The sequence below is a fragment of the Dunckerocampus dactyliophorus genome, chromosome 1 (genome assembly GCF_027744805.1).
Source record: "Dunckerocampus dactyliophorus isolate RoL2022-P2 chromosome 1, RoL_Ddac_1.1, whole genome shotgun sequence".
NCBI lineage: Eukaryota > Metazoa > Chordata > Actinopteri > Syngnathiformes > Syngnathidae > Dunckerocampus > Dunckerocampus dactyliophorus.
In genome coordinates this window covers 21,766,582-21,780,658 of record NC_072819.1, presented here as the reverse complement: position 1 = coordinate 21,780,658, position 14,077 = coordinate 21,766,582, and the positions used below count along the sequence as shown (strand labels likewise).

Sequence of the window (14,077 nt, the reverse complement as noted above, 5' to 3'; positions counted from 1 at the left end):
AATTGGCACTCCTTGGATCCTTCCTTGCTTCCTCAGATCACGTGCTTTCTTAGCGATTTCAGCATTGCACTTTTCCATATGGTCATTCATTAACATGTTTGTACTTTTCAGCTTCTTTCCTTGTTTCAGCAGTGCAGTCTTGTCCTGTTAGTGAACTTGACGATGATGACAGGTGTAGTGCTATTCCTGCCATACAGTAGGATGCAAGTGTCCATGGTTTGGATGTCTGCCCTTATTCCCAAATGGCCTGGCATAGGACCTGGGTTTGATCCAAAGCCCCGTCAAGATCACATCATTCATTCATGTGTTCTGATCCATGTCATCTATGGTGATTTTCAGTTGCTCAATGATTTTGTCTTTTCCTTCAGTCTTTTTAGAGTGGCTCTCAGTGCTGCATTACTTTCCTGTAATTCTTTGTTCTCCACTCTCAGACTTTGAACTTCATCCGTCAAGTCCTGGACCTTCTGAATTATGTAGCCCATATTTGTTCCATGTAATCCAGCCTATTTACGTTCTCCTCTATGTGATCCAGCCTCTGTACCTTCCCATCTATTTGATCCAGCCTCTGTAGTTTCAGTAGTATTTATTCCAAGGTGTCTTTTTGCTTTTTCACCGTTTTTTCCAACTGCTTTGTCACTCTCTGTTGTTGTAATTTAGTATGCTTTGTCAGTCGGCTCTTCAAATAGCTTACATCGTCGGCAGGTCTCGGCGGTGGTTGTGAAACCCGCACCTTCTTTTATCATAGGTGACTCCATGTCTATAATCGAATCCAGAGTGCTTCGATCTGAACTGCACAAGCCACCAATAGATCCGCTTCTTTTCTCTTTTATCCTTGGCATTATTGTGGTTGCTAAGCAACACCGTCTCACCGTCTGTCGATTAGCCCGTTCAACACTCCGAAATATAATACTGTCTTACCGAGTGAGTGTGACATACTTCGATGGAACAGACTCATGCTCTGACATTTTTGACTGTTGTTCATCAAGCTCAACCAATTTGCCTGACATTTTCCATTACACTGCTGTTTATTGTAAACTGTCAGTTGCTATTACAGTGTTCCCTCATTTATTGCGGGGGACAGGTTCCCAAAATAGCCCGCAACAAGTGAAATCCGTGAAGTACCCAACTTTATTTTTTTACAATGATGTATGTTTTAAGGCTGTAAAGCCCCTGACCATACACTTTATACACTTTTCTCAGACAGGCATGAACATTTTCTCACATTTCTCTCTTGTTTAAACACCGTCAAAGTTTGAATTTTAAGGTTGAAGGAATTTTAGGTTGGACACAAGAAATTAAGTGACTCGTATATTTCACTCCTCTGACCGTGCCTGCGTGCCTGTAGCGTTTTTGTATCCTTGATAAAACATATTGCTTCTGTTGTCGTATTTTATGCCTCCTCCTCGTCTTTCATGAATCAAAGATTCAGTCAATCTCCTCTGTGCCTTCACGTGCAGTACATGCGTTCAGCTTGCCGAATTTACATAGATGTTTGATCGCTAGCTGTGTGAATCTGCAGTGCTGTATGTGTGCAAGTTTTATCCCCGACAACACCCACAATATTGACGAAACGTTCTGCACAGTCAAAGGCACCTGTGGTCGCACCCAAAAGGCAGAGGAGGAAGCCAGCCATCATACAAAAAGTTGGACTTCTGGACATGCTGAAGGAAGGCAGAAGTTACGCTGCTGTAGAGCGCCGTTACGCAGTACTGTAAATTAATCTTTGGTTCATGGAGGATGAGGAGGAGTAGTAAAATAGGACGACAGGAGCAATATGTTTTAACAAGGATACAAAAACACTACAGCCGAACGCCAGGATCAAAGATCAAAGATGCCCTCCGTGGCAGACGTCTCTGTGACACTCTCCCGTGTTTTTCTATTTTTTGCTATTTTATTGTTCATTTTGGACATTCAACACACTCACGCAGTACATTACAACAGAGAGACACTTTTGAACATCGGCAGGGTTCACCATGAACCTTCATTTAGCCTCTCAGACTTTGCCTTTCTTCTGCGCCGGGAGAACGCAGCAGCCTGCGGACCTGGTGAGCTGAATACCCGGCGAGCAAAGCATCCGAGGCGTAAACGAGGCAAGCGAGCCGGCCTGCATGCTAGGCTAAAAGCTAGAGCGACGAGGCCACCGCTACCAAGCCTGCTGCTAGCCAACGTCCGCTCTCTTGAAAACAAGATGGACGAACTACGAGCAAGGATTACAGCTCAACGTGAGATCAGGGAATGCTGTGTCCTCACCTTCACAGAAACCTGGCTGACGGAGGATATACCGGACTCGGCGATCCAGTTGGAATCATTTGCTGCTTACCGGGGAGATCGGACTTTAGCGTCTGGTAAACACAGAGGTGGCGGCGTCTGTGTTTACGTAACCTGGGGAGCACACAGGACTCACCTCTCATGGTGACATCAGCTGATGTGCGCAGGGTTCTAAACAAAACAAACCCACGAAAAGCAGCAGGGCCAGACAACATCTCAGGACGTGCACTTCGGGTTTGCTCATCAGAGCTAGCTGATGTGCTTGCTGACATATTTAACCTGTCGCTTGCACAAGCATCTGTACCGACCTGCTTTAAGTCCACCACCATAGTGCCCGTACCCAAGAAGAGCAACGTGACCTGCTTGAATGACTATCGCCCTATAGCACTCACTCCTATTGTTATGAAGTGCTTTGAAAGATTAGTCATGACCCACATCAAAAAGAGCATCCCGGCGGCAACCGTGGACCCTCTACATTTTGCATATCGCCAGAACCGGTCCACGGATGATGCAGTCAACACTGCCATCCACACAGCCCTTTCTCACCTACAGGGCCAGGACACATACGTCAGAATGCTATTTATAGACTATAGCTCTGCATTCAATACAGTCAGCCCCCACAAACTCACAGATAAGCTCCTCACACTTGGCCTGTCTCCCTCCCTCTGTAACTGAGTGTTTAACTTTCTCACAGGCAGGCCCCAGTCAGTCAGAGTCCACAACCGCACATCCAGCTCAAGAATTGTGAGCACTGGGACCCCACAGGGGTGTGTGCTGAGTCCACTCCTCTACACGCTCTTCACCTACGATTGCGTGGCCTCCCAGAACAACACCAGCATCATTAAATTTGCAGATGACACTACAGTCATCGGACTGATCACTGGTGGTGTTGAAACATCATACAGAAGAGAGGTGGCGGACCTCATAGCTTGGTGTCGTGATAACAATCTCCTTCTCAATACAGATAAGACTAAAGAGATGATCATCGACCCAAGAACAAGGGAAAAGGAGCCACATAGACCCCTGTTTATTGGTGAGACTGAGGTGGAGAGGGTGAAAACCTTCAAGTTCCTTGGCACACACATCAGCGAGGACCTCACCTGGTCTCACAACACCCAACAAATTCTGAAGAAGTCCCAAAGGAGACTGTACTTCCTGAGAAGACTGAGGAAATTTGGCATGTCCACCACAATCCTGAGTTGCTTCTACAGATGCACCATCGAAAGTGTCCTTACCGCCTCCATCACTGTTTGGTACGGTAACTGTACAACACGTGATAGGAAGGCACTCCAGCGGGTGATCAAGACCTCACAGAACATTGTTGGGGCAGCCCTCCCCACACTGCAAGACATTTATAAATCTAGAGTCCTACGAAGAACACACAACCTCATCAAGGACAGCACACATCCACAACACTCACTATTCACACTCCTACCGTCAGGCAGACGCTACAGGAGTTTGAAGTCCAGGACCACAAGGCTGGCAAACAGTTTTTACCCACAGGCCATCAGGCTCCTCAACGAAGCACTCGCACACGCCGCACGCAACACACGCACACACTCATAGCACTTTTATTTATTTATTTATTTGTATTATTTACTTGTATTAATGTCTCGTCTGTTGTTGTTGCTTAATTTATTGGTATATATGTTTATGTGTTTATGTTTCTTATGTTCTTATTCTTTCATTTGTTTTCTTTCTTTTCTTGGGAGAATGAACAGAATAAGATTTTCATTGCATGGTATAACTGCTGTTTTACCATGCACATGACAATAAAACTCTCTTGAATCTTGAATCTTGAATCTTGAAGACGCACGGTCAGAGGGGTGAAATACACATGAGTCACTTAATAATTTATTGTGTCCAATCTAGAATGTTGATCATTAAAATAAAAAAGAATCTGAACTTTGACAGTGTTTAAAAAGAGATAAATGTGAGAAATGTAAAATTATGTCTGAGAAAAGTGTCTAAAGGTGTTTTACAGCCTTAAAACATAGACAATAATGGTGAAAAAAAAAAAAAGTTTGCTACTTTGAGGATTTCACTTATTGCGGCCTATTTTGGGACCATATCTCCCGCGATAAACAAGGAAACACTGTATTCCGTAACAGCGCCCTACAGCTGTGTCTTCCTTCAGAATGTCCAGAAGTCCAACTTTTTGTGTGATGGTTGTCTTCCTCTGCCTTTTGGGTGCAGAATGTTTCATCGACATGTTTGTCAGGGAGAAAACTTGCAACCATACAGCATTCAAAGTCACATGTGGTCAGCTTCTTCTGTTTTTCTGTGGTTTATCGTATTGGCGGTTAGCAAGTAGCTCACACGGTTAGCTAGGTTGCGAGACATGACAAGAGACAGCACAAAGGAGACGGATTGGCTGTAGACGATTGTCAATCAGACCGCAGAAGACAATGGGAGAATAGAGCGAGACACCACCGCCTCATGCTAAAGCACAGAACTACAACACAACTTCCCATAATGCAATTCTTCTTAAATGGCCAGGCTTGGCCTGTAACAGCATGCATATGCTGAAAAAAAAAAAAGCGCTAAAAACGCACCAAAAAATAAAACAGAGAAACAGTGAGTCCGCAAAAGGTGAACCGCGATGGAGCGAGGGAACACTGTATACGGATATTGAAAACACGATTTAAAAAAAAATTGGGCTTTGATTTTGATATATATAAAATTTTCCGAACAAAAAAGATGGGCCACCATATATTCAATTTTGTCTTATATCTGGGTCAGGAACTCATTCACATTTGTATGGGTGTATTGCTATATTACAGGATATACATGGTTTAAGTAGTCCCCCTTACAAAATAATAACATTTGCCTTTCTATCATCTCCTGTTGACACATTGTTCTCTCATTGGCTGTTCTGATAGGCTAAGAAAAGGCTCATCACCTTCTGTCCCCATGAGGCTCCGTCTTGTTGGGGAAAAGATTCAGAACTGTGAAGCCTTGCCCCAGGGCCTGTTGCAAACCGTCTGACCTTGTTGACAATGCCACCAGCTCCAAAACCAACACCGTGCTGGGCAACCGCAGAGACGTATGGAAGTACAAGATCTAGAGGATAGAAAAATGTGACTATTAACACACAATAAGACTTGCTCATACTATAAACAAAACTTGACCAAGTGCCATGTTATTTCAAGGACAACCTAAAGTAAATGAAAGTCAGTCCATTGCCTTGTGATGTAAAAGTGGAATCAGACAGTCAATCAAAAGGTGACACATTTCTATCATCTATATTTTAAACTCTAAATCTAAGCAAACAACTGATCAAATTATAAATTTATAGTGAATACTCTGACTGTAAATCGAGAGAGATGGTACGTTTTATCACTCAAGACTCCTTCTGTGCATGACACACACCAAAGCTGAAGTATTGTGGTGTATTTTCCAAAGAGAGAGGACACTACATTGCAATGTGTACTTTATGTTTAGTACTCTTTAGAGCCAAGGTGAATGGAGAGTTCTAACAGGCATGACATATACTGTGCAATAATAGCCGGCACATTGTATGTATGTCAAGAGTCGCTTCAAATGACATGCAAACATGCATGTTCCTTCTGTGAAAGGACATTCAGTACAAACTCATCCAGATGGTACATAGAGTCCCATGAGGCATAAGGTCTCAAATGCTGTAAAAATTGTGCAATAAAGACACATTACAAATACATATGATAACAAATAAATAAACCAGCAGGGATAGTGACAAGGAACAAAGGATAGAACGAGGAGACAAAAAAGAGGCGGGTCCCGTCTTACGAGCAAACAACCTCTTGTAAATACTGTAAATATGTGTTGTTGTTTTTTTTTTTTACCTAAACCACAAAGAGGTTGGGACGTTAATTGGAAGCTATCGGCAGAGAGGCTGCAATTCCAAAATTTGAAAGTCATCATATACTTGTATAATAGCTCAATTGTTTTAACTTTAATAATGATTTGGAATGCATGAGAAAGTGGAAAGGAAAACATAGCTCTCCTTGACCACATTTACTGTATTACCAAGTATATTGGACAAAACAGCAGCAACAGAACCAACCTTGTAATAGCGGTAAGTAGCAAATGTCTCTCATTACCACTAATGGGTTCATTGTGAACAACAATACATTAAGTGTAACATGCATGAGTTTCTGTGCTGATGCTGATCATTTATGATACTTCAAATCAACCAGGAAAAACAAAATCAACCAAAGGTGGCAGATGCTAAATCTCAACTGGATTTAAGAGTAAATTAGAGCTGTTAATGCCACGTTTTTTTGTTTAACAAAAAAATCTGTGAAATGCAGGATGGAAGAATAACAAAAAATGACATGATTCTCAAATACAAAACACATTTGTAACTACAAGAACATTATGTTTTCTGAGGAAAAAAAAAAGATTGATTTCATTGAGGTGTGCTGCATTTGATTTTCTCTGCCACTCTCCATCCCAGAGGTCCCTTAAAAAAGTAGTGAGATATCCAAGATAACAGACAGAAGAGACAGAATAACCTGGATGTGGAAGATTTGATATGGGACACATTTATGATGTACGTTGCTCTGCTGAATACACTCCTTTGGGATTATAGTTAAGGTTTGACCTTGCTATTTTACATTCACAGGACAGGCAAGCCTTTAGGGGGAGACCCTTTGAAATCACAGACGCCAGGTAGTTGGTAATTGCTTCCACACTCTGATCTGCCATTCAAATTGGGAATAATAGCCTAAACTACAACACAAGCCAAGCTCATTTACATGCAGAAAGGCTGAATATGACATTCACAAAATGTTCATCTTATATTGCTCCCTCAGCATGTTACTCTTCAAAACTATAAATCACAAGGTGGCCCCAACAATGGGGTAAAAATGTAAGCAGACATGACATAATAGACAAATGCTATTCATTCTGGTGGGTCTTTAAACCCCGCGATGAGCCATTACAAAAATGCATATATTTGAATTGAAATCCAAATTAAATATCAAAATTTAATATACATTGTGGTGATATTACTCTATAGTCAATGTTCAGTGTTTGATGAAAACACTGGATAGTCACCTGACACTATCAAATAAAATTGTCATGATTACTGCATGTCCTCAAAGTGGCCTCCACCATAATAAAGGTGCATTGGCCAATTGATAAAAAATAAGTGCTTCTTGTAAACAGACGCTACAAAATAAAACATAGTTTTGTTATGTTTATTTAAGTTTTGCTGCTTCTCTGCATTTTTTGCCCAAAAAAAATATTTTTTTTCCAGTTTGACTTGATATACACTCCCGATCAAAATGTTAAGACCAGTTAAAAAATTGCAAGAATTTATATGTTGCACCGTTTGATCTTCTAAGCAGAACTTAGTAGAACAAAAAGAAGAAATGGGAGTGAGCCAAAACATTTTTTGAGTGAGCAATTAATTGCAAACAAACATACAACTTAAATAGGCTGTTCATCAAAAGTTTAAGACCATAACTCAAAAAAAAAAAAAAAACAACACGAAACACCACTAAAGTACAAATAAAATGTTTAAAAAAGGACTCAGTAATGCTGTGCCATTCTTGTTCATCACTTCAAAAATTCATTTTGGCATGCTTGATGCCAGTGTTCCCGGGAGTCCAGTCCAGGGTGTACCCTGCCTCTTGCCCAAAAGTCAGCTGGGATAGGCTCCAGTATACTCTCACGACCCTACTGAGCAAGCGATACAGAAAATCAATGAATGAATGAATACACAGGATATTTTAAGAAGTTTAATATGATTTTCTTACTGTGTCCAACCTCAGCAGCAATGGTGCGCTGCGAGAGGCCTTGCTTATGCAGCCCAACAGTCCAACCATGTTCAGAGAGAGAAAGTTGACCCTGAATCCACATTTTCGCAAAGATTTTAGCTCTTAAAAGGTTGCGGTCTTAAACTTTTGTACAGCTGCTGAACAGCCTATTTCACTATAGTGGTTGTTTTTGTCTCACTCACATTTCTTCTTTTTGCATTTTGAAACTTTATTTAGAATCTCCGTTGGGCATTTCAGTGTGGAGTTTGCATCATTTCCCCATGCGTGGGTTTTCTACGGGTACTCCGGTTTACTCCCACATTCCAAAAACATGCAGTGGCAACCAGTCCAGGGTGTATCCTGCCTCTCGGCCAAAGTCAGCTGGGATAGGCTATACCCCTAGTGAGGATAAGTGAACTGATATGTGAACTGATTTATATATATATATATATATATATATATATATATATATATATATATATATATATATATATATATAAATAACAACTTATGCTGAAAATGTAATTGAATATAATTTCATAAACACAATGCATATGTTTTAAAAATTGAATTCATTGAGATGTGTCAGTGTGGAAAAGCTTATAAAGCCATTTCCAAAGCTTTGGGAATCCAGCGAACCACAGTGAGCGAGAGACATTATCCACAAATGGCGAAAACATGGAACAGTGATGAACCTTCCCAGGAGTGGCTGACCAACCAAAATTACACCAAGAGCTCAGCGATGACTCATTCAAGAGGTCACAAAAGACCCCACAACAACTTCCAAAGAACTGCAGGCTTCACTTGATTCTGTTCAAGTCAGTGTTCATGACTCCACCATAAGAAAGACACTAGGCAAAAAGGCCAGCATGGCAGAGTTCCGAGATGAAAACAACTGCTGAACAAAAAGAAGACTTGTTAAAGTTAATTGAGACTTGTCTCAATTTAACATGAAAACATCTTGATGATCCCTAAGACCTTTGAGAAAATACTCTGTGGTCTGACAAGACAAAAGTTTAACTTTTTAGAAGGTGTGTGTCCCATTACATCTGGCATAAAAGTAACGCCGCATTTCAGAAAAAGACCATCATAACAACACTAAAATGTGATGGTGGTAGTGTGATGGTCTTGGGATGTTTTGCTGCTTCAGGACGTGGCAGACTTGCTGTGATAAATGGAACCATGAGTTCTGCTGTCTACCTGAAGGAGAATGTCCGGCCATCTGTTCTTGACCTCAAGCTGAAACCAAGTTTGGTTCTGCAGCAGGACAATGATCCAAAACACACCACCAAGTCCAACGCTGAATGGTTGAACAAAAACAAAATGAAGACTTTGGAGTGGCCTAGTCAAAGTCCTGACCTGAATCCTATTGAGATGCTGTGGCATGACCTTAAAAAGGTGGTTTTCTCAGGGTACTCCGGTTTCCTCCCACATTCCAAAAACATGCATGTTAGGTTAATTAGCGACTCTAAAATTGTCCATAGGTATGAATGTGAGTGTGAATGGTTGTTTGTCTATATGTGCCCTGCGATTGGCTGGCAACCAGTCCAGGGTGTACCCCACCTGTCGCCTGAAGTCAGCTGGGATAGGCTCCAGCACCCTAATGAGGAGAAGCGGCATAGAAAATAGATGGATGGATCTGAAACATGTAAGTGTGACAAACATGCAAAAAAAATATAAAAATCAGGAAGGGGGAAAACACTTCACACCACTGTATATGCAGTATATAAATATATATGTAGATTTGCCGTCTCCACCTCAGTTGCAACAAATCAAACATGTTCACGAGGATGGCCTAGACTTTGATATTAAATATAATTCAGAAAAGAGTAACATCATGATTGTCAGGAGTAAAGAGGATATGAAATTAATTTTCCCTGACTTCTCACTGGCAGATAACACGTTAAAAGTCTATGATGAGGTGAAATATTTGGGCCATTATATATCCGCTGACCTGACAGATGATAGAGACATTTATAGACAATGTTGTATGCAATATGCACAAGCTAATATGCTTGTTCGTAAGTTTTCTATGTGCTCAGTATCTGTTAAAACTGCACTTTTTAAAGCATATTGTACTCCTATGTATACTGCCCACTTGTGGCAGCATTATAAAAAAAGCAGTATACATAAACTTCAGGTGGCATACAATGATGGCATGAGGATGCTGCTTAAGGTGCCCCGCTGGACTAGTGCCAGTCAAATGTTTGTCCAGGCTGCTGTGCCAACTTGTGCTGCTGTGTTACGAAACCTCATGTACAGATGTATGTGTAGGTTAACATCCTCTGCAAACAGCATCATATGTGTACTGACCAACCCTGTACAAAGCTCAGTCAGGTTCTTTTCTCGCTTGTGGAAACACTGGCGCCTTAATTTATATAGCAAGAGATAGCCATTTTTAATTTTTCTTTTTTGTTTGTGTGTTTCTGTTTTGTTTTTCATTGTTCTATGGACCATGCATGTGTCTGAAATAAAGTTGATGATGATGATGATGAAAAGAACAGACCCTCTCATAATGGCATGAGTGTGGAAGAACTTTTGTCAAGCGATGCACTTGCTGCTATTCAGCAAATAAACCCCACTGAAGAGTTCTCATCTTTTGGCTGAGATACAGTATTTACTTGCATGTTCTTCAACCGGCTCTTCCTTCTCAGTAAACTGGCAACGCTGCCCAATTTTGCAATTTTTTTCAATTTGCTGTTGAATATCCTAAATCAGAGTTTCTGCTACATGTAATTGATCGTGGCAGTGTGCCACTACAAAATAAAAGCTGTCACACCTTCAAAATGAGGGTTTCTTTTTTTAAAACAATTTGAAGTCATATATTATATGAATGGATATATATGCTATATAGATATATATGTAGCTTATCATTGGAAACAATTTAAAATATCATACAAATGTTTCACTGTGCTTTATTTTGATAAGCATTCACCAGAATCGCCTCTCTGCCTTGCTGGCACTTGTGCATGTGACCAGATACATGACACTTGTGTTGACTTTCACTTTGTTTGTTATTATTGGGAGAATGAACAACAGCCCGTAAAATTTAGTCAATTGACGACAACTTGTCACATGCTAAGCCCATCGATACCAGTGTGTCTTATCGCTCACGTTTCAAAGTCATTCCACTTTCTGTCATCTGTGTACACACATTGCCTGGATGGTGGCATCTATTTAGCTCGGAGCTACAAGTGGCTATTACGTTCATGGGATACATCAATCATCATCACATCTTACTTTTTTTAAAAATGTCAATTAATTTTGCTCTCTTGTTATCATTATAATACTTATAGCTTGTCTTCAAAAGTCTAGACGTGTGTCAAAGTTGTGCACCTGAGACGGATAGTGTGTACAGCTTTAACAATCATGCTATCGCAGGGGTCTCCAGCAGGTAGCTCGTAAGCTAGCAGCAGCTCAGCAGCTGATGTTGAGTAGTTCACCATATAATATTTGCTCAGTTGAAAGCTCCACCCCTCTTTTCACCAAACATGTGGCCGCAAGTCCAACGACACGACCACAATGTCGATCATCGAACTGCGGCCCAGGGTGTCCTGGTGCCAGGTGCACATATGAACATAATTATGCTTGAACATGGTGTTCATTATGGACAATCTGTGACGAGCACAGAAGTCCAATAACAAAACACCGCTCGGGTTCAGATCAGGGGGGCCGTTCCTCCCAATCACACCTCCCCAGGTCTCACTGTTGCTGCCAACGTGAATGTTGAAGTCCCCCAGCAGAATCAAGGGAATCCCCCGAGGGAACATTCTCCGGCACTCACTCCAAAAAGGGTGGGTATTCTGAGCTGCTGCAGAATACAACAGGCCTTGAGCCGGGGGGCCACAAGAATTGCCACCCCTGCCCATCGCCTCTCACTGCTAGCAGAGTGGAATAAAGACCAACCCCTTTCAAGAGGACTTGTTCCAAAGCCCTTGCTGTGCGTTGAGGTGAGTCCGACTATATCTAGCCAGAACTTCTCCACCTCACACACCAGCTCAGGTTCCTTCCCCACCAGAGAGGTGACATTCCACGTGCCAAGAGCTAGCTTCCGCAACCGAGGATCGGACCGACAAGCTCACTCTGCACCCGACCCCTTTGGCCCCTCCCATGGGTGGTGAGCTCATGGGAGGGTGGACCTATGTTACCTCTTTGGGCTGTGCCCGGCCGGACCCAATGGGTGCAGGCCGGGCCACCAGGCGCTCGCCATCGTGCCCCACCTCCAGGCCTGGCTCCAGAGGGGAGCCCCGGTGACCCGCACCTGGAAGAATGAAATCTTGGTCCTAAGTTGTGTCTCTTCATTGGATTCTGTTGAGCCGCTCTTTGTCTGGTCCCTCCCCTAGGACCTGTTTGTCATGGGTGACCCTACTCAACTTAGCAACTTGGCTCCTTGGATCATTGGGGCACGCAAACTTCTTCACCACAAAAAGTTGGTGGCTCAGGAAGGAGTGACTTACATTTAATGGATTATAATGACCATTCACTTTTTTTCGATGAAGTGTCTATCACTGGTACACATCAATCAGGCTTTTCCAACATCCCACCACAATGTCCAACGTCATCTCCTAAACAGAAGCTACATCTTCGACTGAACTCCTCTTGAACCTCTCCTGAGGTGTAGAAATACATTTGCAGTCCCCATTTAACAACGTGGAAAATTGCATTGTGCTCGAAGACAAGAGTCCAGAGACTGTGGATAATCCAGATGTGGCCATTGTTCTTGACAGATTTTCAATTCAAAAAAGGTACATTTTCTTTTTTCCTTGCATTTTCTTCATTGCTTTGATACATCTCCAAATTGATTATCTTCCAATTTCCGGCAAAGAGAAAGAAAACAGAAATGGAAGGTGAAAAAAACAAACACTGTCGCAGGGGACACTTGCTGAGTTTCTGTTTAACAGAAAGAATGCAATCAAAAACTGGCATGATTGGTTATAAACACAGGAAAACAATGACGAAAAACGTAACTAACTATGGAACTTGGAAAGTCAAACACCCCTGAGGTCTTGCAATTCAGAATATGATGAAGATTTGGGACAAAATTGCAGGTGCACAAAATGTCTCAGCTTGAACTACTGTGGGGCTCTTTTAACATTGGGCTGTTTCGTTAACATTGCAGCTACCCACCCACTGCATAATGAAATCGAACATCCCACCTTTAGGTGACAGACAAGCACACGTCTGGAAAAATTTGAACAATATTAGTTGAAAAACATGGCAGGCATCAAGCAAAACGTCTTTGCAGGAATTTAGCAACTATATGACCATAAGTCATTGACCTTGTGTCTAATTAGAAACCTTTTAGCGTACTGTATCTACATTACACAGTGGTGTGCAGTCAGGGCCAGCAAAACCTTCTCTGCTGCCCTAACCAATACCAGAAGCCTTGACCTACATTTACAACTTCAATTGTAGTATTTGTTGCGTGAAATAGTATTCATTTATTCCCAACTATTATTTTGATTTAGTAGCGTATTTCTTGTCTGCACTCCAATAATATACTGTATGTGTGTTAGGTTTTTTTGTCCAATCAGATTTCAGCCTATTATTAGATAAATATTGCATGTGAACTCCTTTAGATGATGATATAGTGTAAATGTTGTCTTAACCTTTATTCACCGAGCCCTTTAACTGACGCTCGTTTACAATCACCAGTGTACAACACATGACAATAAAACTCTCTTGAATCTTGAATCTTGAACTGATCACCGGTGCACCACCTGTATTCGAAGACAAGGGACTTCTGTTATTATTGAGGGTATTAGTATATCACGCCGACCGTGGCTACCTAAATTAATGTGTTGGGGTTCCCTTCTTTCTGAAAGCCTTATGTTTGCAACGCTACCCCGCCGCGGCAAATATTTATAGGGCTGGGCAATATATGAATATTTTTTAAAATATCGACATTTACTTTAAGCACAATATCAAAACCAACCATATCGTTGATATCGATTAAGACTGCATTTTCGCTATATCTCCTTCATCCCTGCATGCAGGAGGATGTAGGAGGGGTGGAGCAGAAGCCCGGCAGTTCCAGTCCAGTGTTGCCTACTACGATTTTGTCA

The 14,077-nt window shown here is 41.7% G+C and overlaps 1 protein-coding gene across 12 annotated transcripts in view; it reads right to left on the bottom strand.

Moving 5' to 3' along the window:
- Positions 1 to 14,077, bottom strand: part of LOC129170635 (nephrocystin-4-like) — a 270,848-nt gene that overhangs the window by 220,719 nt on the left and 36,052 nt on the right. For 11 of the 12 annotated variants that reach the window (XR_008566724.1, XR_008566725.1, XM_054758947.1 and 8 more), the window contains exon 3: positions 5,171 to 5,331. Coding sequence is in view for 9 of the 12 variants with exons in the window: in XM_054758947.1 (XP_054614922.1) it covers positions 5,171 to 5,331 (161 nt within the window). In the remaining 3 variants the exon portion in view is untranslated. Of the gene's footprint in view, positions 1 to 2,250; positions 2,328 to 5,170; positions 5,332 to 14,077 lie in introns of those variants that run through there. The other variant, XM_054759195.1, reaches the window with a different exon arrangement.